The sequence below is a fragment of the Panulirus ornatus genome, chromosome 1 (genome assembly GCF_036320965.1).
Source record: "Panulirus ornatus isolate Po-2019 chromosome 1, ASM3632096v1, whole genome shotgun sequence".
Lineage (NCBI taxonomy): Eukaryota > Metazoa > Arthropoda > Malacostraca > Decapoda > Palinuridae > Panulirus > Panulirus ornatus.
The window spans coordinates 6,082,931-6,105,244 of record NC_092224.1 but is presented as its reverse complement, the minus strand read 5'-3'; the positions used below and the strand labels follow the sequence as shown (position 1 = coordinate 6,105,244).

The window sequence follows — 22,314 nt, the reverse complement described above, 5'->3', positions numbered from 1 at the left end:
CAGTTCGGAAGTTCCGCTTTGTATAGTCCACTGTACATGCCATGGTGTTGACAGTGGCTGCCGGCAATATATTAGGAATAATTTTGTTCCCCGGCTCTTTTTACTTTTTTAATGTAAACTGCGTGCATTGCGCCTTTTGATTTCCATCTTTTGATTTCATTGATGATATTATTACAGTCTTTCCAAGCCCGTCGTGCCAATAGGGAAACAAGTTTGTATAAGTCGGATTGATAAGCAAGTTTTTATAAGTCGGATTGATACCCTACTGTGTTTACTCGTGTTTTCACACGTTATTTTCTGAAATACACTCCCGTAGTCCTTTTCATAACCGGCATGACTTACGTAAGGCGAGGTCTAGCGGTGACATCCTTATTATGTGACACAAGTCTGGTCCTCCAGTCCCAGGGACTGTGGGGAATCTTTGGTTGTGGCCCTTGGTATTCCCAGAATCTTCTCAGAGAAGTTGGCGTAAGTCTCAGATATCCAGGTCTCCATCGTTCAGCTTTCTTCCCTTGCCTGAGAAATGGTTTCCCAGTTTTCTTACCCACTGGACTGTTCCTTTAATTGTTTTGTGTTCGATCATTAGTGGTGTTCCTCAAGGCGTTTTTGTATCGCCTACCTCACACACACACACACACACACACACACACACACACACACACTATTTTTCCTCTGCCTCGATACTCTGTCTTGCATGTCTCCTCCTCCCCTAGCAAGAGCCCCCACACAATTGTGCGTGTGAGTGTTGGTAACTGGGCCAGACTTTGGAACTCGTTACTTTACTGTTTTCCTTGAGAAGGCAGACCTGTCATCACGAAGGAGAGGTGACGTCTTATTCAGTCTGAATATGCCCAATCTTGACGTAAGCACCAGCGCTCATAATTTATGCATTTTCTGGAAAAAAAAAACTTGAACCTCCTCCACTTGAATCATGGTCTCTTCCTCCAGTTGAACCATCATACTTTCTCTCATTGGACAACCTCCCCGCTCCCAGTTGAACAGTCGTCCTCTCTCCCACTTGAACCTCCTTTCTTTCTCAGTTGAACCACCTTCCCCTCTTCCGGTCAAGTTGCCTTTCCCTCTCCCAGTTGAACCACGTACCCCTCTCCCAGTTGAACAGTGGTTCCCCTATCCCAGTTGAACCTCCACCCGCCAGTGCCTAAGCCACATTCATGTATTCATAACTTGAGCCCATAGTACTAGGCCTCCTGCTGTAGAATATACCTACGAGATTCACTTTGACTGCTGGTTAGGCCTCTTTATAGGCGGTTCCCCGTAGGCTTATCATGTTGTTTGCTGTATAATGAGGACGTAGCCACCCACCCTTTGTGTATATGCTTGTAACAATGATGATGATAATAATAATTGAAGGTGATGATAATGATTTTTACATATTTATACTTAACGGCCTTAAATGATTCAGCTAGGTAGGGTCAGGAAAAAGCAAACAGTGGTTTCATATGCACACATACGTAGTTTAGCCGTCTGATATACGGTATACATGACATTATAATGATACTACAGTATTGATATTAATTCATTAATAATTATTTAGTGCTCAAGGCCAAAAAACGAAATGCTGAAAAATGCTTACAGATGAAGTGTATAAGAAGTATACACATGTGTGTTAATGGGCAAATCACTGTATTGATAATGTCTCAGAGGCAGTGCTCAGGAGGGTGTCAGCAAGCGAGGTGAATTTACTTCCTTTCATATGTTGGGTATAGGTGTCAGTGGGAGGTCTTGTGTGGTCGGAGGTGCTGGTGGTTTGGGTGGCGAACCGTGTAGAGGATTGGCTGGTGTCGCTTATGACGAGTCTTTACCTGGTCTGTATTTGTCTGCTGCCTGGGGGCGAGACCGTATGTAGTGGTGTATAATTACCTATTCATACCTGTTTGTGCGGGGAGGGGGAGTTCTACTCTCGTGGTGCCCCCATCTCCTGAACCTTCCCTGGTATCAAAAATTTTTTTTATTTCTGTAAAATGTCGACATTCACAGTTTCAACACTTTTTGTTGTTGCATTCTTCCGCCCTTCTGATGTTTTCGTAACAAGTTTTCATGTTTATAATCTTTTCTTGGCCTCTGCGGTTGCTCTGTCTTTGCACCTTTCGACATCATCAATTTGGTTTGGAAAATTGAATGTTGTGATCAAGTCACCCCCTCATTCTTTCATCCATGGTGGGCAGTTTTGTGGCTTCCACCCTCTTTATGAAGAACTCATCTCTGTCAAGTCCGCTACCATATTTGTTGCCTTCCTCTGAACCTTGTCGTCCATTAGTTTGTTGGTCTCTTTTAAAGGTTGTGACCAAACTTGAGGAGAACTTGTAGTTTTATGCTCATGTCAGCTGGAATTGTGAGGGAGGGAAAGAGTGGACTCTGGGAGTTGGGTTGTTGGTGATGATAGAGCGGTGTACCGTCGCCAGTAGCTCGTGCTACTTACGTTACGCTGGATTTACTCCTCTTAAACCACATCCGTCTTTACCACCATCACTGCAGACATCCTCCCCCCATTCTGTAGTATGGGTAGAGAGAGAGACTGTGTGTGTGTGTGTGTGTGTGTGTGTGTGTGTGTGTGTGTGTGTGTGTGTGTCTGTCTGTCTGTCTGTCTGTCTGTCTGTCTTGCTCCGGAAGGATCAGAGAGACTGTGTGTGTGTGTGTGTGTGTGTGTGTGTGTGTGTGTGTGTGTGTGTGTGTGTGTCTCTGTCTGTCTGTCTGTCTGTCTTGCTCCGGAAGGATCAGAGAGCCGGTGTAATTACCTACTGTGTTCGGGTAAAAACAACTTGTTGTTCACACGCTCCTCCCTCTCATCCTCCACTTCCTCCCCGATACATTTTCAGAGGAGATGCACGGGTAAGGTTTATTGTGGGCACAAGCATTTAACGCTATCAGAGTGATATCGCCGAACATATGGTCGTTGAGGCTAGTGTTCTAACGGTGTGAACACCAGCAACCCGTCTCAATGTGCCGCGGGCTATTTTGAGGAGAAGGATGTTCTTTACTCTTCCAGGCTGCCATTTCGTTGACGTAATGTCGCGTCTGGCCGCTGTCTTTCATCCACCTGTGCTTCAACATGGTTGTTTCTTACATTTTTAAGGAGGAAAAACCCGAATTCTCGTCAGGAAGCAAGAAAATGTAGATACACATGAGATCTCTTAAGCGCACAGGACGCTCAGAATGCACAAGCAGGCGGCTGATTCCTGCAGTACCTCCTTATTGTCTCGCCTAATTCAGGATATCAAGACCCAATGAACACAGAACGTGGACGGGGAATACATCAGGAACCTTACCAAGTCCATGTCCACACGTCTGTAGGTGATGATTAAGGCAAAGGGAGAGATGACAAAGCACAAAGTTATAATTGTGACGTCGCCTTTGAAAATATATTGGGGTCGGACTAGGTATTTTGCAGACGTTGTATTATTAATGTACGGGAAGGGAGTTTACCATTCGTGGGGCCTCATCTCTCGAACATTTTCTTTTATCGTGCAGCATTTTAACTTCTGCATGCTGTCCACATTTACCCCATCCTCGTTCAGTGTATTCCAATGGTTCACCATTCATAGTATAAGACTGCTCCTATACATCTTTTTCTAATACGACGTTTCTTGCTTTTTATATAATGTGTATTGGTTGCTCTATCCCTACATCTTTCGAAGGACTGTTACCAGGTCACTCCTCACTCTTCTCTCTTCCATGATGGGCATATTTAAAGCTTTTAGCCTTTCCCCTTAACTCAAATCTTTTATTTCTGTTGCCGTCTTTAATATCCTCCTTCGGACCTTCTCTATTAGCTCTTTGTTCCTCTTTAGGTGAGGTGACCAAACTTGAGAAACGTATTTCTAGTTTTGGCCGCGTGCAGAATGTGAACAGATTGCTATATATTCCCCTCTCCATATACTTGTGAGCTAATTTTGATGTTTGTCTCCTAATGTAGGATTCGTATGACAGGTCAGCAGCCACTTCAACCTCTAAAGTCCCTCTCACGCACAGACTCCTGACAATGTTAATACTGACGTCTTCTCTTATTGTGTCTCATCCTCATTACAGTGAATTTCATCATCCTTGTATCTGACCAACTTTGGAATCTATGTAGGTACACTTTTAAGTTGATGCAGTCCTCGCTTTTTACGTGTGTGTGTGTGTGTGTGTGTGTGTGTGTGTGTGTGTGTGTGTGTGTGTGTGTGTGATTATCGTTGTGTGACGGGGAGTGCTTAACACTCATGCTGCCCCGTCTCTTAAGCTTGTATATGTACCTTGTATTTACTCTTTTGTGTGTTTACACACACACACACACACACACACACACACACACACAAACACACACGCAAAAAAAAAAAAAAACCAGCCTGAGGCAGATAGCCATTTATCGACCAACCTCGAGGGGAGAATGAAAACCTGGGTTTAGCGTGGGCAGACTGCCGCGCCCAGCTCGTGAACCCACAGGTTGGGCCCGTGATGACGGAGAAGAGTTCTGTAAGATCATGAGGGTGTGCACGCCTGCGTACTGACACGGTATTAGAGGATCAAGCGGATGTGTATGCTTGTATATTAATACAGTTTTGGAAGATGTCCATGTTTGGCTACTGATAGTTTTGGAGTGTGTGCATGCCTGTACGCTGACAGGGTCTTGGGGGGTCGGTAGGGATGTGCATGCTTGCTTGCTGATGCAGTTTTAAAGGGTCAGGAGGGCGTGCATGCTTGCATGTCAGTACAGTTTTGGAGGGTGTACGCGCCAGCATACTTGGACGTAACATTAGGACGTCAGGGGCGGCGGAACTGTCTCTTGACTGCTTCATTATGATCAAGCAGTGCAACTGGTGGTGTCAGACATAACAGATTGAGGCCTCGAGTGTGGGCTATCCTTAGAAAGTTGAAAGGCAGGTTGATGAAAAGTTATACACATTTCCCCCTGATGTTACAGATGTCGTCTCAGTTGAGGTGAATAGCTGTTATCCTTCTTGTACGTGGAGGGCAAGACAGGAGGAGACCTGAGAGTCTATGACGACGTTATCTACCGGAGGACAGTAGTTATTATCGTTCACTCCTTATTAGGGTCCCGTTTGAAGAGTGGGCGCCGTTTCGGAATCACCTCTTTCTTCGTGTCCATCACAATCTTGTCCGTTCCATGTCTTGTAAATCAGTGAGGGAAGTAGCAGGAGAGTTTCCACAAATGCTCCTCACCACCACCTGGTGTATCAAGGCTGAACGATTTCGTCCCTTCAAGGTCACAGTAGGGGTCATGGTATTTCTCATGTCTTCATTACTTTGGAGCCAGTGAAAGTATAAGGATGCTTCTGTCATAGTAATACCACCCACCAGATGATGTGACATGATCCACTCTCAGGTTCTTACCATCTGAGTCTAGGCCGTGGCTGGGAGTCGTATTTCCATTTCCACTACCAAAACATTTGAATGGGTGTAGGAGGGTTCGGGGTGATGCTTTGTGACACACATCACTACACGATGTATCATTACATATCTTTTTTTCTTTTTGCCGTATCTTCAAGATCAAGAACACCGTAGGAATAAATGTAATTTTGTTTCTGATGTATAACTTTTGATCCAGTAGAGAGAATCCATTCATACTTTTTTTTTTTTTTTTTTTTTACGGATTTTACCCTCCAGTAGACAGTGTATTGTAAACCCACCCAGAGGGATACGTTGCAACTCGCTCCCTTACGATTGCATCTTAGATTTAATTTGCAACATAACGTGAGCCTCTTATTAGACATAGATCTACAGTTGCCCACTATCTCTAATGTCATGTCTGGGATCTTACTTTTAAACGAATTTTGATCGTTAATTGGCATTGCATTACATATTATGCCAATAACAGATAAATGTCTCCATTTTTGAGTATTTTGTCTACTTCAGAAATCTGAATTCCTCGCATCTCCAGTTGTTTTTGCTCGCTTATAGCATAGCTAACTTTCAGAGATTGCACGAAGGATATCATTCTTGTTGCATTCCACCACATAAGTTCCAAGTACCGTGTGTCGTGTTAGTGGGACATCGAAGTCATCATGTTCGCAGCGATACATTATGCAACCCTCAGAGTACCGTATGAGTTATGGTGGGATCCAAAGTGGTGTCCAGCAGCCTGGATCCAGCTCGGACTGTGGTGATGAAGACCTACGAAGACTTCGTCTGGTATTCTCTACATAACACATGTTGCGTCTAGGCTAAATATTTATAGACAGAGGTATAAAGCAGAAGGTTCCGTCTGTGTGCTCAGATTATTTTGAAAAAGAAGTGGGGGAAGGGAAGGGGAGATATATCAGTAATAGGCCGAACGCTACTTATTCCAGTCGCCAAAATCTGGAAGGCAGTTATTCGATTTTGGTTTTAAACTGGAAACAATAGAGGGCGTTCGTGAGATTCTGCACACAAGGAACCTAACCTGGAAACCTGGAAGAGGAATATTTGTCCTCCTTATCGGAAGATATTCGTTTATTAATTTCATAACGAATATTCAAAACGGCTTCTTACTGAGGTTGTTGAGAAGGGCGTGGAATATTCGAGCTGGAATTCGAAGAGACGAAACCAATTTCATGAAACTAAACACACACCAGAAAGGAGATGTACGGCAAGTAAGATTCTCATAATATCTACACATCAGTAAGAAAATATAAGATGGGTAATTACTGATCTCGTTCGTATCTCGAGGTTCATCATGTATAATTACATCTAATGGCGTTGGGTTGGGAGGTGCACAGTGGCCGGGAGTAGTGTGTGCAGCAGTGAGGGAAATGGTCCCACTCCTGGCGTACAAGGCACACTGCTCAGTATATTGTCATTCCAGTTTTCTCTCAGACCGTCAGAGACCGAGGCTTATTTAAGCTTATCTTTAGATTTAGGCGATAGCTCCGTTTTTCATAAGCTTTACCAGAGCTTCACTTGTATTTTAGTACTTTAGTGCGGGTGAACTCAAGCTGTGCCTTACCTGAACGTCTTTCGGGTTTGCTTCACTTTTGCTGTATTTTGACCTCAGTTACTCTTTTACTCAGGCGTTTCCTTGACCCTCCAGCATCGTACCTAGTAAAGCAGCTTTGACTACGTACCGATATATAGGAAATTTTACATTCAAAGTAAAATTACGTAACGAAAAGCCATTGAAAGTTTGTTTGTTTAACCCCATTTGCATTGGGAGGATCAAGTGCAAACATCTATATTGCACTTTTTTTGTAGGAATGGATTTTGAAGACCTGGGGTTTCCAACTCCATATACCAACAGGCTGACGAAGGGCTGAGACGCCCACATCCTCAGGATAGACTTCGTGTCCTCCTCCCTAATGAAGACTGTTGTAATGGAAGCACCAGAGAGGCCATCTTGGAAATGTTGCCGTCACACTTCAGTTGGCATCACAGTAGCATTTCACGACTGGAAACTACAAGGAAAGCTACCCATTGCAGTGATGGTTTTCAGATATTTTGCCCTTGACATCAGCTGTTACTGGTCTCAGGACATGAATGGTAGAACATATTGTTAATCCCATTAAATGCAGAGTACAACACTACAGTGTACACCAGTAGACATGATGCATTGTGCTTTTTCCAAGTAGATGATGTCTGTAGTGATGGAATAACCTGTGTGTACATGTTTGTCATCCCCCACTATAGCTGCTCATACATACTAAGAGGACCCCACAGTTGTGTGTACCTGGGCATGATTTCTTTAGTTTGGTGTGTGTGTGTCTGTGTCAGCGACGTTGGGTTACAGTCCCTGATGTGGGTGAGGTAGGCACGGAGGCTTCGGAAACCCTTGGGATGAGCTGGGCGCTGCAGTACTTGAGGGCCAGTCCCTGGGATGAGCTGGGGGAGCCTGGATATGATTTTTTCAATTTGGTGTGTGTGTGTGTGTGTGTGTGTGTGTGTGTGTGTGTGTGTGTGTGTGTGTGTGTGTGTGTGTGCGTCTACATCATGTCTTCATGACGATAGCAGAAACTTCAAACTATCGTATGCTTACTAAGGGGACCGTAAAGGTGTGGAGTTGGGTATGAATGTTTTATTATGAAAGGAAAAAATTATTAGTTGTGAAAGATGGACAATACAAGTAGGAGGAATTAGAATACTGATATCAACACGGCCAAAGGCGGTACTTATCCTAGTAACTAGAAAATTTGATGTTTATTATCTTGCATTGCCGGGGAACGACAGAACCAAGATGTTCAGCGTATGATGTGTAATCATGAGAGTAACAGCATAACCAGGGCAGTGTGACCAGTTGAATATTTCAGACATGTTAGTTTCCAGTGCCGTGTTGTGCCGTGTTGCAGCTTACGCATTTAAATCATGCTCTCTCTCTCTGCTATGTTAGACCTTAGATTTATATACTGTAGGTTACCTCGCATTTCCAGGAGAATGGTGGAGTTTGAACATGAAATTAGTTTTTCTTGTATGGCTTAGTGACATGACCATGAGTTTGTATTTATTTTTATTTAGCTTCTTGGTCAGGCTTGTAGGACAAAATAATGTTCATAGATTTGAATAAAGTGAGTTTAATTGATCACGCAGTCATCCTCGCGTCTGATTTCGGAAAGACTTTAGCCAGTTGTAATTGTGATTGTCTTTAAACTTGGATTAACTTGTCACTTGTCAGAGTTTTTGCCCTCGAGACCTGGTTGCTTGTATACCTCGGCCGTTAGCTAGAGCACACAATATTTGGCAGGCTACCGCGTCATTCAATTATATTGTGGCAACTCAAGGGTGGAGCCGCTATAATGTTTGCTTCTTTCCCTCTATGGCTAAACTTTGGGACACTTTACCTTCTCATGTCTTTCATAAAAAAGCTCCGACCCTTTGAAAAGGCAGGTTTTCACCTTCCTTTAATACTCGTTTCTTCTTCTCGCTCCTTTCCTTACTTTTCTTCCTCTTGAGCTCTTTTACAACATTCATTGTAGGCCTGACCTCATTGAAGACCTTGATCTGTGACAAAAGTATTCCACGTAAGAAAAAGAAATGTATAATCATGTTCCGACCGCTGTTGAATTGTGTTAATAACATTATTATTAGTTGTTGTAGTATTCCTAGTAATAGAGTAGTAGTAGTAATTATTATTATTATTATTATTATTATTATTATTATTATTATTATTATTATTATTACTATCATTATTATTATTATTTGTTATTATTATTATTTGTATTATTATTATCATCATCAGTATCATTATCATTTCTTTTGATTGATTTATTCGTTTAGTTTAATTCTGTTTCTCATTTGATATTATACCTGGGAATTGCTTGTTAGGTTCGGTGTATGTTCTCTCGAGGTGAACAAACAGGCAGTCAGACCAGGCGACTGGCAGGCAAATAGTTGAGAACAATGCGATACGAGTTTCAGATTGCGCGCCGTTTGTTTGAATCACTTGGTTCGCAGACGAGAGTGATCATGAAATGATTTAGACCATTTTTTTCTGAAAGGATTCCGGGAATGAGTTAAGGTGACGCAAATATGCTCCTCCTTGAGCAGGACTGTGCGTCTTGTACGTAGGTATGATGGCCTGGGTCTTCGCCTGTTCCTTAAGGTCAGGTCTGATGCCAGGCCGTATTACCCGCAAAGGCCGTACTGTGGTCGTGCCTGATGGCCGCTCCGTCGTGCTCAAGGGGGAAGTAAGAGAAAGGAATCCAAAGAGACATTGAGGTAAATCGTCGTAGTTCAAATACACCAACAGAGAACCAAGGTATGTGCTTGCACGGTATGTAAATTTAACCTCATCAGGTGGAGAATGTGCAAAGTTCACCCCGTGGAAGGCCGCTGTATTTTCTCCTCCTTAGATAGGACACCACGCCAGCCCTCACACCATATCTTTAACGCCTTCGTTGTGACTGCTGTAATGAGCGCTGATCGTGGCAACGGAACGAAGATCGTGGAAATTTAGTTAACGAAGACGAAAAATTGCAGTGTGACACACACACACACACACAACACAGCGGCCACATGTACACAGTGAGAATTAAATGTAAATATTTTTTAGATGATGTTTATAACTAGCTGTTGATCATCTTATTGACCTTGACAAAAAAATAAATAAGATAAAAAGAATCCTCTGTGTTATAGTGGTTAGCGTTACTGACCATGAGTCAGCCTGGGGTCGGTACTACATGGGTTCGAATTTTAGGTGTAGCAGTCAGCCCGCACCCAACCTAGGCGTTCATTCTCCCCTCCTGGCTGGTTGATAAGTGGGTACCTGGCTTAGGTTAGAGTGGGTGTGTGCATACATGCATAGGAGCTTAGACATGATGCATACATGCAAGGTTAAAATACGGGACAGTACGAGCGTAATACTCTCTCCCCGTAACACACACACACACACACACACACACACACGCACACACACACACAGAGTCAGCAGATGCTTCCTAGATCAGGTCTCTCGGTAAACACCTGTGTGGATTATCTTTCCCACTGTCAGCACCACTCTAGGTCACCTCTGTTGCCCCTTCAAACAGCTCCTCACATCCGTTTTTTTTTTTGGCAGTAGCAGCTTCTGGTATCGGCTCCCTTACACTGTCAGGGGTTCACTAGAGCAGGTCACAGTAACACTCAAATGCTCTCTAAATCAACTCTATCCCTTAACTGACCGTTTCCTAACATAGCCATCACCTCTGTGGGTCTATGTTTCACTTCAGTCAACCGTTTCCTGCTTCAGCCTCTCAGCATATTCATCAGCTTCCTGAATCGTCCACCTCCACCAAGTGGAGTGCCACAAGGATCAGTTTTGGGACTGGCTCTCTTTCTCATATGTATTAATGATACTGAAATGCACTGCATTGCAAGATATCAAAATTTGCTGATGATGAACAGCTGGGAAATGAATCTGCAAATGTACTTAAACGTCATTAGCTTCAGACTGACATAAACAAACTGATGGACTGGGGTCAGAGATGACAAATGAATTTTAATATCGATGAGTTCAAAAGTTTACATATCTGTAGCAAAAATGAAAATGCATGCTGCAGAATGAATTCTGTTGAACTGCAAAAGGTATATGAGGAAAAAGACTTAGGCATGATTATCTCTGGTGACCTAAAACCAAGAAAGCAGTGCACAAAAGGAGTGAAAGGCGAACACAGTTCTTAGATTCATAGGTAGGACTTTCGAATTTAAGTCCAGTGAAATTATCCTTACTCTTTACAGTTTGTTGGTTTTTCCCCATCTTGAGTACTCTGCTCAGTTTGGTGCTCTTACCTTAAAGAAAAGGGGCATAAACAGCTTCGAGCTACCAAGATTCTCGGGCTGAGAAACAAAATCCTACGTGAGCAGATTGACTTCAATCTATTTTGCTTAGAAAAGAGAAGGTAAAGAAGTGATCTAATACAAGTATTCAAAATTTTCGAAGGCCTTGATGATAATCTTGATCCATCAACTTACTTAAAACTTGATACGTCTGATTTCCGTCTTTGTAAAGGATACAGACTCAAAGGGAAATGTTTCACCTCGAATGAGGCGAAATACTTTTTCTTCAAGAGGATTGTTTACATAAGGAGCGATTTGCCAATTTGAGTTGTTGAAAGCAGAACTATTGATACGTTTAAGAATAGACTTGAGGAATATTTCACTTCACGTCCACGACATACATTATTTGCGCCTCCTTGGTCACCCTGACAATATGCAGGTTATTCTCTCTGAATTTTCTGTATAACGTCTACCTTTTACCACATTCATATGTGAGTTTCTGTAATTTTCCGCTATCACGAACAGCTCCGAAAGGACCCGATGATCTGTTGCTGCATGAATTCCTTCGTATCTCCCTCGCGCTGTCAACGGCTCCCGGACTTATTTCTCTCAGTCACTTAAATCGTGCCTAAATCATCTCCCTCAGTTAACAGTTACGAAGGTTAGCTCCTTCTCACACTCAACAGTAGCTCCCTGGAACAGGCCATTGGTCCTTCAGCCATCCTTCCAGCGTAGTCTGCTCCCCACAATAGTCTTCAAAGCCCCATCGAGGATCTCCATGACACAGGACGCGTCACACATTTTCCTACTGTGTTGTCCTTGAGATGAATGTTTGTTCATAGTCCTTCCTGGGTGTTGGCTATTTGTCTTTAACGTCTTCACGTGTAGCGTACGAGGCAGCAAGCCAGCCAGCCAGCGTCTCTCGCGTTAATATTTGGCCACCCCGCTAAGAGATAGGGTTTGCTGTTGGAGAGGCGAGAGCTAAGATAGAATGAGAGGAGGATTGGAAGGGTTGAGGGGAGAAGTGACAGACGGAGTGGGGTGAGACACATGGTAGAGTGAGGGAAGAAATAGTGGGATGGAGTGGAATGAAGGCCAGTGTGAAAGATGAGGGAAGAAGTAGTGGGATGTTCAGTGCATTGCTTGTGGACATTAGAAGCGTCATGGACTGTGTGTAGGGCAAAGAGAAAAAGAGACAGGAAAAGAACCTCCAGTCACTGGAGATTGCTGAATGGTTAATTCTGTACCACCCAATCCTTCTTAACATTTTTCTAACTGTAGTTTTAATGTATTTCAATATTTGAGCCCCAGTCCTCTTGCGCCACAGTAAGTGAGTCGCTCTTTCGGTAAGAATAAAGAAAAAACAAACACAGGGGTTGTGGTGGTTACGTAGGCCTACGGGACAGGTCAGTTAAGGTGGGAGGCGGTGGAGGGTTGGATCAGAATGAGAAACACGGTGGGAATTCCGTACATTAACGCGAAGGGTTTCCGAGGTCCTCTACCCCCTACAGCTTCGTCGGGGACCAAGCTGTGCTGTACCCTTCTCACCTCCAAGCTGTGCTGTTTGAGGCAATGGCCCGTGGGTTTACGGAACTACCTCTTCTGGGATGGTTTAGCTCACTTGGTACTTCCTCGTCCAGGTTGATTTTTCAGGATCATTTCTTAAGAAGCATCTGGAAGACCATTTTTTAACCCCCTCCCTGTACGCTTGATAGAAGCTTGTCACGATTTTACTTTGACTTGTATCCAGAGTGAAGCCAGTATTTCATACAAGATAAAATCCATTTATATGCATTTTAATATTTCAGTTTTATATAAATCCATTATTTCAATTTGAAAAACAAATTATGTGTATGTATTTTCATTCACTTTATATTTCAGATTTTAATATTTTATTATTTCTCGATGTGTAAAATTTTAATATTTTTTAATGAATTCTGTCGCTAGTAAACCTCTGCTGTTGGCGCCGGGGATAATTTGATATATATATATATATATATATATATATATATATATATATATATATATATATATATATATATATATATATATGTGTGTATATATATATATATATATATATACATATATATATATATTTATATATATATATATATATATATATATATATATATATATATATGTATATATATATATTTATATATATTTATATATAAATTTCGTAGTATAGCCAGGTACTCTTTTAATTTCCAATTCCTAGGGAAGGAGGAACAGCTGGTTTGACTGTGGACCGACTGCCTCAGCTAGAATTCGATCCTGTGGGCTCGACCCCATGTTGCTCGTGAATGTGTCGCGATGAGCGACTCTCTAACTGCTACACCGCTGAGGTCCGTGGAATAGTGTGGCATTGATCTGTAGCCTTGTGTGGCTCTCATAGCAATAGAAAATGTGTCCGGTGCAGAGTGGAGAGTATATTTTCCAAGATTATCCGCGTGGGAATTACGTTATCCGTCTGCGCTTCATTTCGCTGCCGATCGTTGGCAGTAGTTTAGATTTATCTTCATTTTTTTTGGAGCTGTCGTATGATCCAGTCAGGGGCAAAATTCTCTATCAAGGTCAGGCCCAAAATGAACGGTTTAAGACGATAGAGAAGCAGAAAGAAAATAATCGTAGCGTTTTCGAGGACATGTAAAACCTACTTGTTAAAGAAGGAGAGGTTATGACTTTTGAAAAACAAGAGAAGGTAAACAGAAAATGTCGAACAGTTGAGCAGTGTAGGGATAGAGACGGACCATACAACAGACGAGCAGTAATGATGGGACGGTAGCTTGCCAAGTGCTGGTAATGCTACACATGTAACCATTTTTTCGAAATTCGAAACTCGGGTAATATCTGTAGAAAAAGGGAAGAGAAGAACTAACACCGCGGCTTGGGGAAAGTGGTCCAAATGTTTAAAGTCAGATTGAAAGTTGATATGCGTGGGATTGCTTTGGACTCGACTCTGTTGAGTAATTAATTATGTAGCGCTTTAACCTACCCAGAGTGAGGACAGAACTCCATAAAAGGATGAATTAATCTCTTGTAAAATCGGAGCAGATGTTTAGAGAAGAATGTTCGGCATCTGGACAGAACTAACACTTTCGTAGATCTAGCTATCTGTGTAATGCGGAGATTTCCAAGATTGATTAGATGTTACGGTGATACCAAGTATGTTTACAGAGTTGAGAAGTGGAATTATAGACACGTCATGAGATGGAAATAGTTGGAGGATGAGAAAGAAGCAGAGGAATGGAACAGGATGAAATTGAGGAACAGGGTAGGATTAGGATGAGGGATAGACCAGGTTAAAGGACATGAAAAGGTGAGCCATTAAGAGATAGATGGACTGGAGTAAGGCACAGGACAGGTTGAGAGATATCGCAGGATGAAGAATCAGAGCTAGGAGAGGTGGAAGAGTGAATGAAGGAATAGCATAAAGGCGACGGAACACGCCGAAGGAAGTGGCATAGTAAGGAGCGGTGCGACGTGAGGAACTGGGCAGGTTAAGGTGAGGGGTGGACCGGGACGGCGCAGCGGGGAGACTACTATCAGTGAACGATAAGACTCGACTAAAATAATCCCGGGTAGGTGTTATCGTAGGGCAAGGACTGGGGCGCTGCGTAGTAGTGGCGAGGGGGGTGGGGGTTAGAGGGTGCGCGTCTGTGACGTTGCTGGCCATCCATCCTCCCTCACCTCCGCCAGCTTCCCTGTACGGACTCGGGTTCCTACTGTACCATTTCTCTCTCGTGGTGTCTTTACTCCACCTGCTGTGCAGGCGTCAGTTGCTTGGAGTCGTGCCAGGTTCGTATCCGCCGTGATAATTACGAAGGAAATTGGTCGTCATATTTGCACATGAAGAGTTAGGCCTGCAATAATACTGGTGTGGCTATAAACATCCAAATGGTCCCTTAGCATGTATGTAAATGTATTCATGATACCACAGGAATAGTTGTGATAGTGCCGTCTTGCCATCGTCTGAGGACAAACGTGTAAACGTCAGAAATGTTTATGGGAAGATTGCTAATTTATTCATGTCTTTAATATGACTTTCACCAGGGGTTCTTGAGGGAGTAAATGATTTATTGCGTGGGTCGTAGTTATTGCCAAGTTTATCATGTAAAGGTACGTACCTGAGCACGACTGCACGACTCTTGGGTACGAAGGCTCGGCCTTTGACCTGACCCATTAGGTTAATGTCAAAGGTCAGGCCATTAGATACACCCACGTGTCGCACCGCTTTACTGCTCAGTGGTTTTCCTGTCGTGCTTAAGGGTCGTAAAGTTTTGCTCAGGAGGCTACACTCTTTGGCTGATGAAATATTATATTCTTCTCTGAACAGTTATGAACGTGTGTCCAGATTTCTTCCCCTAAACACGACCTTAGTTCTTGTCATACCTCATATGGCAAGTTCCATACGTGCTGACAGTTGCCAGACGTGTTATGGCAGCAGGCATATCATGGTGCCAATAGTCTCATTCATCAGAATTCTCACCCTCTAGTAGTTGCCATTTTTCTTTTTTTTCATGTTCTATATAGTCCTTAATCTAAATGAGGCTTTTCTTTATGTCCCAGTGATGTGGAAGAGGTAAAAAGTTTCGTTTTTGTTATTCAGTTAGACTGCATGTTAGGTAAATGTGTGTTATACTAACGTTGATGGTATTTTCTCCCACAGATAGGTTGATTGGTGTCCATTGTACCCACGGCATCAACCGCACCGGCTACATGATATGCAGGTCAGTTACCTACATTAGTCTCTTCTGTTTTTCAACTATATATTTATGTATATTTTTACTTTTGTCGCTGTCTCCCGCGTTAGCGAGGTTGCGCAAGGAAACAGACGAAAGGATGGCCCAACCCACCCACACACGCAAATATACATACCTATACATCTAAACGTATACATATATATATATATATATATATACGTGTACGTGTAGGAAGAGAGGAAAGTGATTGGTTCTCAGTGAATGTAGGTTTGCGGCAGGGGTGTGTGATGTCTCCATGGTTGTTTAATTTGTTTATGGATGGGGTTGTTAGGGAGGTGAATGCAAGAGTTTTGGAAAGAGGGGCAAGTATGAAGTCTGTTAGGGATGAGAGAGCTTGGGAAGTGAGTCAGTTGTTGTTCGCTGATGATACAGCGCTGGTGGCTGATTCATGTGAGAAACTGCAGAAGCTGGTGACTGAGTTTGGTAAAGTGTGTGAAAGAAGAAAGTTAAGAGTAAATGTGAATAAGAGCAAGGTTATTAGGTACAGTAGGGTTGAGGGTCAAGTCAATTGGGAGGTAAGTTTGAATGGAGAAAAACTGGAGGAAGTAAAGTGTTTTAGATATCTGGGAGTGGATCTGGCAGCGGATGGAACCATGGAAGCGGAAGTGAATCATAGGGTGGGGGAGGGGGCGAAAATCCTGGGAGCCTTGAAGAATGTGTGGAAGTCGAGAACATTATCTCGGAAAGCAAAAATGGGTATGTTTGAAGGAATAGTGGTTCCAACAATGCTGTATGGTTGCGAGGCGTGGGCTATGGATAGAGTTGTGCGCAGGAGGGTGGATGTGCTGGAAATGAGATGTTTGAGGACAATGTGTGGTGTAAGGTGGTTTGATCGAGTAAGTAATGTAAGGGTAAGATAGATGTGTGGAAATAAAAAGAGCGTGGTTGAGAGAGCAGAAGAGGGTGTTTTGAAATGGTTTGGGCACATGGAGGGAATGAGTGAGGAAAGATTAACCAAGAGGATATATGTGTCGGTGTGGAGGGAACGAGGAGAAGTGGGAGACCAAATTGGAGGTGGAAAGATGGAGTGAAAAAGATTTTGAGTGATCGGGGCCTGAACATGCAGGAGGGTGAAAGGCGGGCAAGGAATAGAGTGAATTGGATCGATGTGGTATACCGGGGTTGACGTGCTGTCAGTGGATTGAATCAGGGCATGTGAAGCGTCTGGGGTAAACCATGGAAAGTTGTGTGGGGCCTGGATGTGGAAAGGGAGCTGTGGTTTCGGGCATTATTGCATGACAGCTGGAGACTTGAGTGTGAACGAATGGGGCCTTTGTTGTCTTTTCCTAGTGCTACCTCGCACACATGAGGGGGGGAGGGGGATGGTATTCCATGTGTGGCCAGGTGGCGATGGGAATGAATAGGGGCAGATAGTGTGAATTGTGTGCATGGGTATATATGTATGTGTCTGTGTGTGTATATATATGTGTACATTGAGATGTATAGGTCTGTATATTTGCGTGTGTGGGCGTGTGTGTGTGTACATTGTGTATGGGGGTGGGTTGTGCCATTTCTTTCGTCTGTTTCCTTGCGCTACCTCGCAAACGCGGGAGACAGCGACAAAGCAAATAAAAAAATATAAAAAATGATATATATATATATATATATATATATATATATATATATATATATATATATATATATATATATATATATATAGGGCAATCTTGGCTGCACGAGTTTTTGGGTTTAGTGTCAAGAGGGTATGGACTGAGGGGGAAGCTAATGGAGAATATGGTTTGAAGTTGATGATATAAGCTGGTGGAGGATGGCTGTATACAGTTTCTTGGAGGATATGAAGGCAGGAAGTTGGGGACACTAGAAATGTGTACGTAGCTGTGTAGGGGCAGCAATCCACGCCCCAGCTAGGCAGGACTACCGAGAATAGCCGAAGCATTTGGAGAGCAAAACTATCAAGAACTGACCTCCCTGCACTGACCTAGTGTCACTGAGAGTGACATCTTTGACTGCTGAAATGTTATTTCGATTTATATACGCATTAGGGAAGAGCGTTATATTCATGGGGTACTGTCTCATAAATCTATATCCGAGTTTCAAAAGGTATGAGTTCCCTAGAAAAATAGAAGTCACTTCATTTCTCCAAGTTTTCCCCGTTATTATGATGTGAAAAAGGCGCTTTCGCACGTCCTCTCTTACTCTACCTGATTCTATTTGGTCGTATGATTGTGCAATGCTTCGAAAACCCCTGTGTTGCTGTCTTCCATCTCCAGCCGTACACAAACCCTAAAGATGAATATGATTTCCTACTTTTTCTTCTCCTGTATCAGCTTGGGTTTGCGAAGGGCGTTCTCTCTCTCTACTTTACATTATGCAGCAAAAATCTTCTCTTCGCCTAAGGATGCGTCAGTATTGTCATCCGTAAACAATGGTCCCTGTGCTCTAAATTTACTTTCCATAGTTTAAAAATTTTAGGAGAAAATTTTTTTGTTTTGTTTTGTGTGTGTGTGTGTGGGGGGGGGGGGTGTTTGGCACCTGCCTTTTCAATAAGTATGGCCAGTTTTCAGAGCTGACTGAAAGTTATGCATCATATGAATGGTGAAACAGATGTGAGTTATGACGGTCGACATCCTCACCCTAACTTGTACGAAGTGAGGAGACCAATATTCAAAGAGGACAGAAGTAAGGTTGAGGTATGTGATCGTAGAGGTGAAGGGCCATGGTATACCAAACCCCATCCTTGTCAGTATGCTGTATCGAGCTGCCGCAGTGGACCCCCCCCCCCCCCCCCCTTTTTTTTTTTTCCCCTTTTTTTTTTTTTTGTCTAATATGAATACACCGGTTCATATATTTGTACTTGTCAGGCACTGAAGAAGAAAAAAAGAGAGTATGAGAGTCACCTCGGAGGCTTCCTCTGTACTCTCAGACCTTTAATTGTACATTCCATCCAGAAAATTAGGGTCATTATTGACTGACATATTCCCCTCTCCTAACCCCATGGCTTTTATTTTGATAAACAATTAACCCTGCGTATTAGATCGACCCCAGCGTCGGTCGCGCACCATATATGCTATTACAACATAGTAATTATGGAGCACGTCAGTTGATAATTATGGTGCAGGATTAATTGAGGTCAGCTGGGGTAAAGTAGCAGCCTCCCAGGGGTTGGTTCAGGGAGGTAGAACGACGCTCTACCGTTGTCTTGATGCAGCCTCGTCGTGTCTTGACGTAGTCTTAGCTGAACGAACGTCGTGTCTTGACGCAGTCTTAGCTGAACGAACGTCGTGTCTTGATGTACCCTTACCTTAACGAACGTCACTGGTGATAGAGGTGGTTAAGACGAGATTTTGAGTGGTAGGGTGGCCTGAACATGCTGGAGGGTGAATGTCGTGCACGGGACAGATTAAATTGGAACGACGTTGTATACTTGGGTCGATGTGCTGTCAATGGAATGAACGAGGGCGTATGAATTGGCCAGGGATAACCATAGAAAGGTATGGGGCATGGTTGTGGATGGTGTAATTTTTTTTTTTTTTTCCACGTAGCTAGAGAATGGATGTGACCGAATTGGGCCTTTTTTCGTCTTTTCCGAGCGCTACCTTGCAAACGCGCGACACGGCGATCAAGTACTTAAATATATAAATATTCTGTAATCTTCAGAACATAGTTGTACGTGATACTGGATAAAGTAAATGGGGCTTATCAAATCATATCTTTTATAGATGGGTCGTGGAGAAGAGTTTTGCTCGCATATCCTAGGTCAATATCTGGTTTTCACCAGGTGTTGACCTGGGAATGTGTAAGCAAGAAAAGAGGTTGGGACACTCAAGTTTACAGATGACAAGATGAAGGAGCACGAGATGACGTAGTTCTATACTGAAGTTATAGTTGTGTGAATGCCAGTAGAGGCTGAGATACATGTGGGGGAATGATCATCGTGTACGGAGAAAGCCTGGCAAAAATGATGTATATTAAATTTGATCGATGAGAAGTGATTATGGACGAAGGAATGGGATGCGTCATAATCAGTTGCTGTATATATGTTAAAAGTGTGGACTGCATGAATATACCAGATTTGATCCGCAAAGATACTAATTTCTCATAGCATTTTTTTTTTTTCCGATAACAGGCAGACCAGAGTGGTGAAGTGGCTGTGATGAATGAATGGATTATCATATTAGTAAAGGATGAGGAGATAGCGTAAATATTCTGAAGGACTCTTGAATGTGTTAGATATCCAGACTGGGTGTTGAGGGCGAGGTGACGTGCGAAACAAGAGTGCCTTAGCGATTGGTATGGTGAATAGGGAGGAGGTTGTGAAAGCCTTCCGGAAAATGAAGTGTGGCAAAGTGGCTGGAATGGATGGTGGTACAGTAGAACTACTCAAGAAAGGGGTGACAGTGTTGTTGATTGGTTAGCCAGGATTTTGATATATTTATGACTCAAGGTTGAGGTGTCTTAGGATTGGCAAAATGCCTGTATAGTGGCATTACATAAAGGAAGGGGTGATAAAAGTGAATGCTTGAATCATATAGGTATAAGTCTCTGGAGTATACTAGGTAATTTGTGTGTGTATATATATCTAGTTTTTTTTTCACACTATTCGCCATTTCCCGCGTTAGCGAGGTAGCACCAAGAACAGAGGCCCGGGCCCTTAGGGAACATCCCCACCTGCCCCCCTTCACTGATGTTCCCATTTGTTCCCTTGTCTTACGCACTTTATTAACCTCCTTCCAAAACATCTTTTTATTCTCCCTAAAATTTAATGATACTCTCTCACCCCAACTCTCATTTGCCCACTTTTTCACCTCTTGCACCTTTCTCTTAGATATGTATATATATAAAGGGAGAGAGAGAGAGAGTTACATAGTTGCATAGTTAGATAGAAAGACAGGTAGATAGATAGATGTGTAGGAAATGCAAAGTTGTGTAGAAGATGAGAGTTGAATAGAAAGGAATGCTTATGGACATTGTAGCGGAGGTACTGTGAATAACTAATTGTTGTGGAAGCTATTGTAAGAGGTTTGGGCTTGTCAGAAAGATCTGAAGGGAGAGTTGAGAGGCATCATTTGTCCGGTGAGTACCCATACTGCTTAGGGTTAGCAGTTAATGTGTAACAAACACTGGGCGAATACAGAGAATGGTCTGGTTTACACATGTAACTTGAGTTCAACAGTGCGTCCTCAGATCATAGTTGGTGGTGCTCTGAGAGCCTCGGTGGATGAGGATGTGAGTTAATGTGGAGTGTACGAAATGCCTGCATGTTAGGGCGTGCGTTCCAGCATGTTGGGGTGTGCATTCCAGTATGTTTGGAGTGTGTGTTCCAGCATAATGGGGTGGACGTTCCAGCATGTTGGGGTGTGCGTTCCAGTATGTTTGGGGTGTGTGTTCCAGCATGTTGGAGTGGACGTTCCAGCATGTTGGGGTGTGCGTTCCAGTATGTTTGGGGTGTGTTTTCCAGCATGTTGGAGTGGACGTTCCAGCATGTTGGGGTGTGCATTCCAGTATGTTTGGAGTGTGTGTTCCAGCATAATGGGGTGGACGTTCCAGCATGTTGGGGTGTGCGCTCCAGTATGTTTGGGGTGTGTGTTTCAGCATGTTAGGATTGACGTTCCAGCATGTTGGGGGTGTGCGTTCCAGTATGTTTGGGGTGTGTTTTCCAGCATAATGGGGTGGGCGTTCCAGCATGTTGGGGTGTGCGTTCCAGTATGTTTGGGGTGTGTGTTTCAGCATTTGGGGAGGACGTTCCAGCATGTTGGGGTGTGCGCAGCATGTTGGAGTGGACGTTCCAGCATGTTGGGGTGTGCGCTCCAGTATGTTTGGGGTGTGTTTTCCAGCATGTTGGAGTGGACGTTCCAGCATGTTGAGGTGTGCGCTCCAGTATGTTTGGGGTGTGTTTTCCAGCATAATGGGGTGGGCGTTCCAGCATGTTGGGGTGTGCGTTCCAGTATGTTTGGGGTATGTGTTCCAGCATGTTGGGGTGTGTGTTGCAGCATGTTAGAGTGGACGTTCCAGCATGTTGGGGTGTGCGTTCCAGTATGTTTGGGTTGTGTGTTCCAGCATAATGGGGTGGGCGTTCCAGCTTCTTTAAGGTTTGAATTAACAGAGAATCAGATTAATGTGAACTGTCTGGTTCAGCAGAAATGAACTGTTTGGTACAACAGGAATCAGCTGTTTGGTACAACAGAAATGAACTGTTTGGCACAATAGAAATGAACTGTTTGGTACAACGTTAATGAACTGTTCAGTACAACTGAAGTGGAATGTATGATGCAACAGAAATGAACTGTTTGGTACAACAGAAATTGATATATACGGAATGAGGATGTAGGGAGGCGAGGTGAGGTGAAGGAACCTTCCAATAAGCTTGTGCAATTACGTTTATCCCAAGAGGATATGTGAAGACATACACCGG

At 43.2% G+C, this 22,314-nt stretch overlaps 1 protein-coding gene across 2 annotated transcripts in view; it reads left to right on the top strand.

The window, feature by feature from the left end:
• The window catches only part of LOC139754668 (uncharacterized), a 575,370-nt gene that overhangs the window by 524,025 nt on the left and 29,031 nt on the right, over window positions 1-22,314 (top strand). For both annotated transcript variants that reach the window (XM_071672345.1, XM_071672254.1), the window contains exon 6: window positions 15,848-15,908. In XM_071672345.1, coding sequence (XP_071528446.1) covers window positions 15,848-15,908 — 61 coding nt within the window. The remainder of the gene's footprint in view (window positions 1-15,847; window positions 15,909-22,314) is intronic.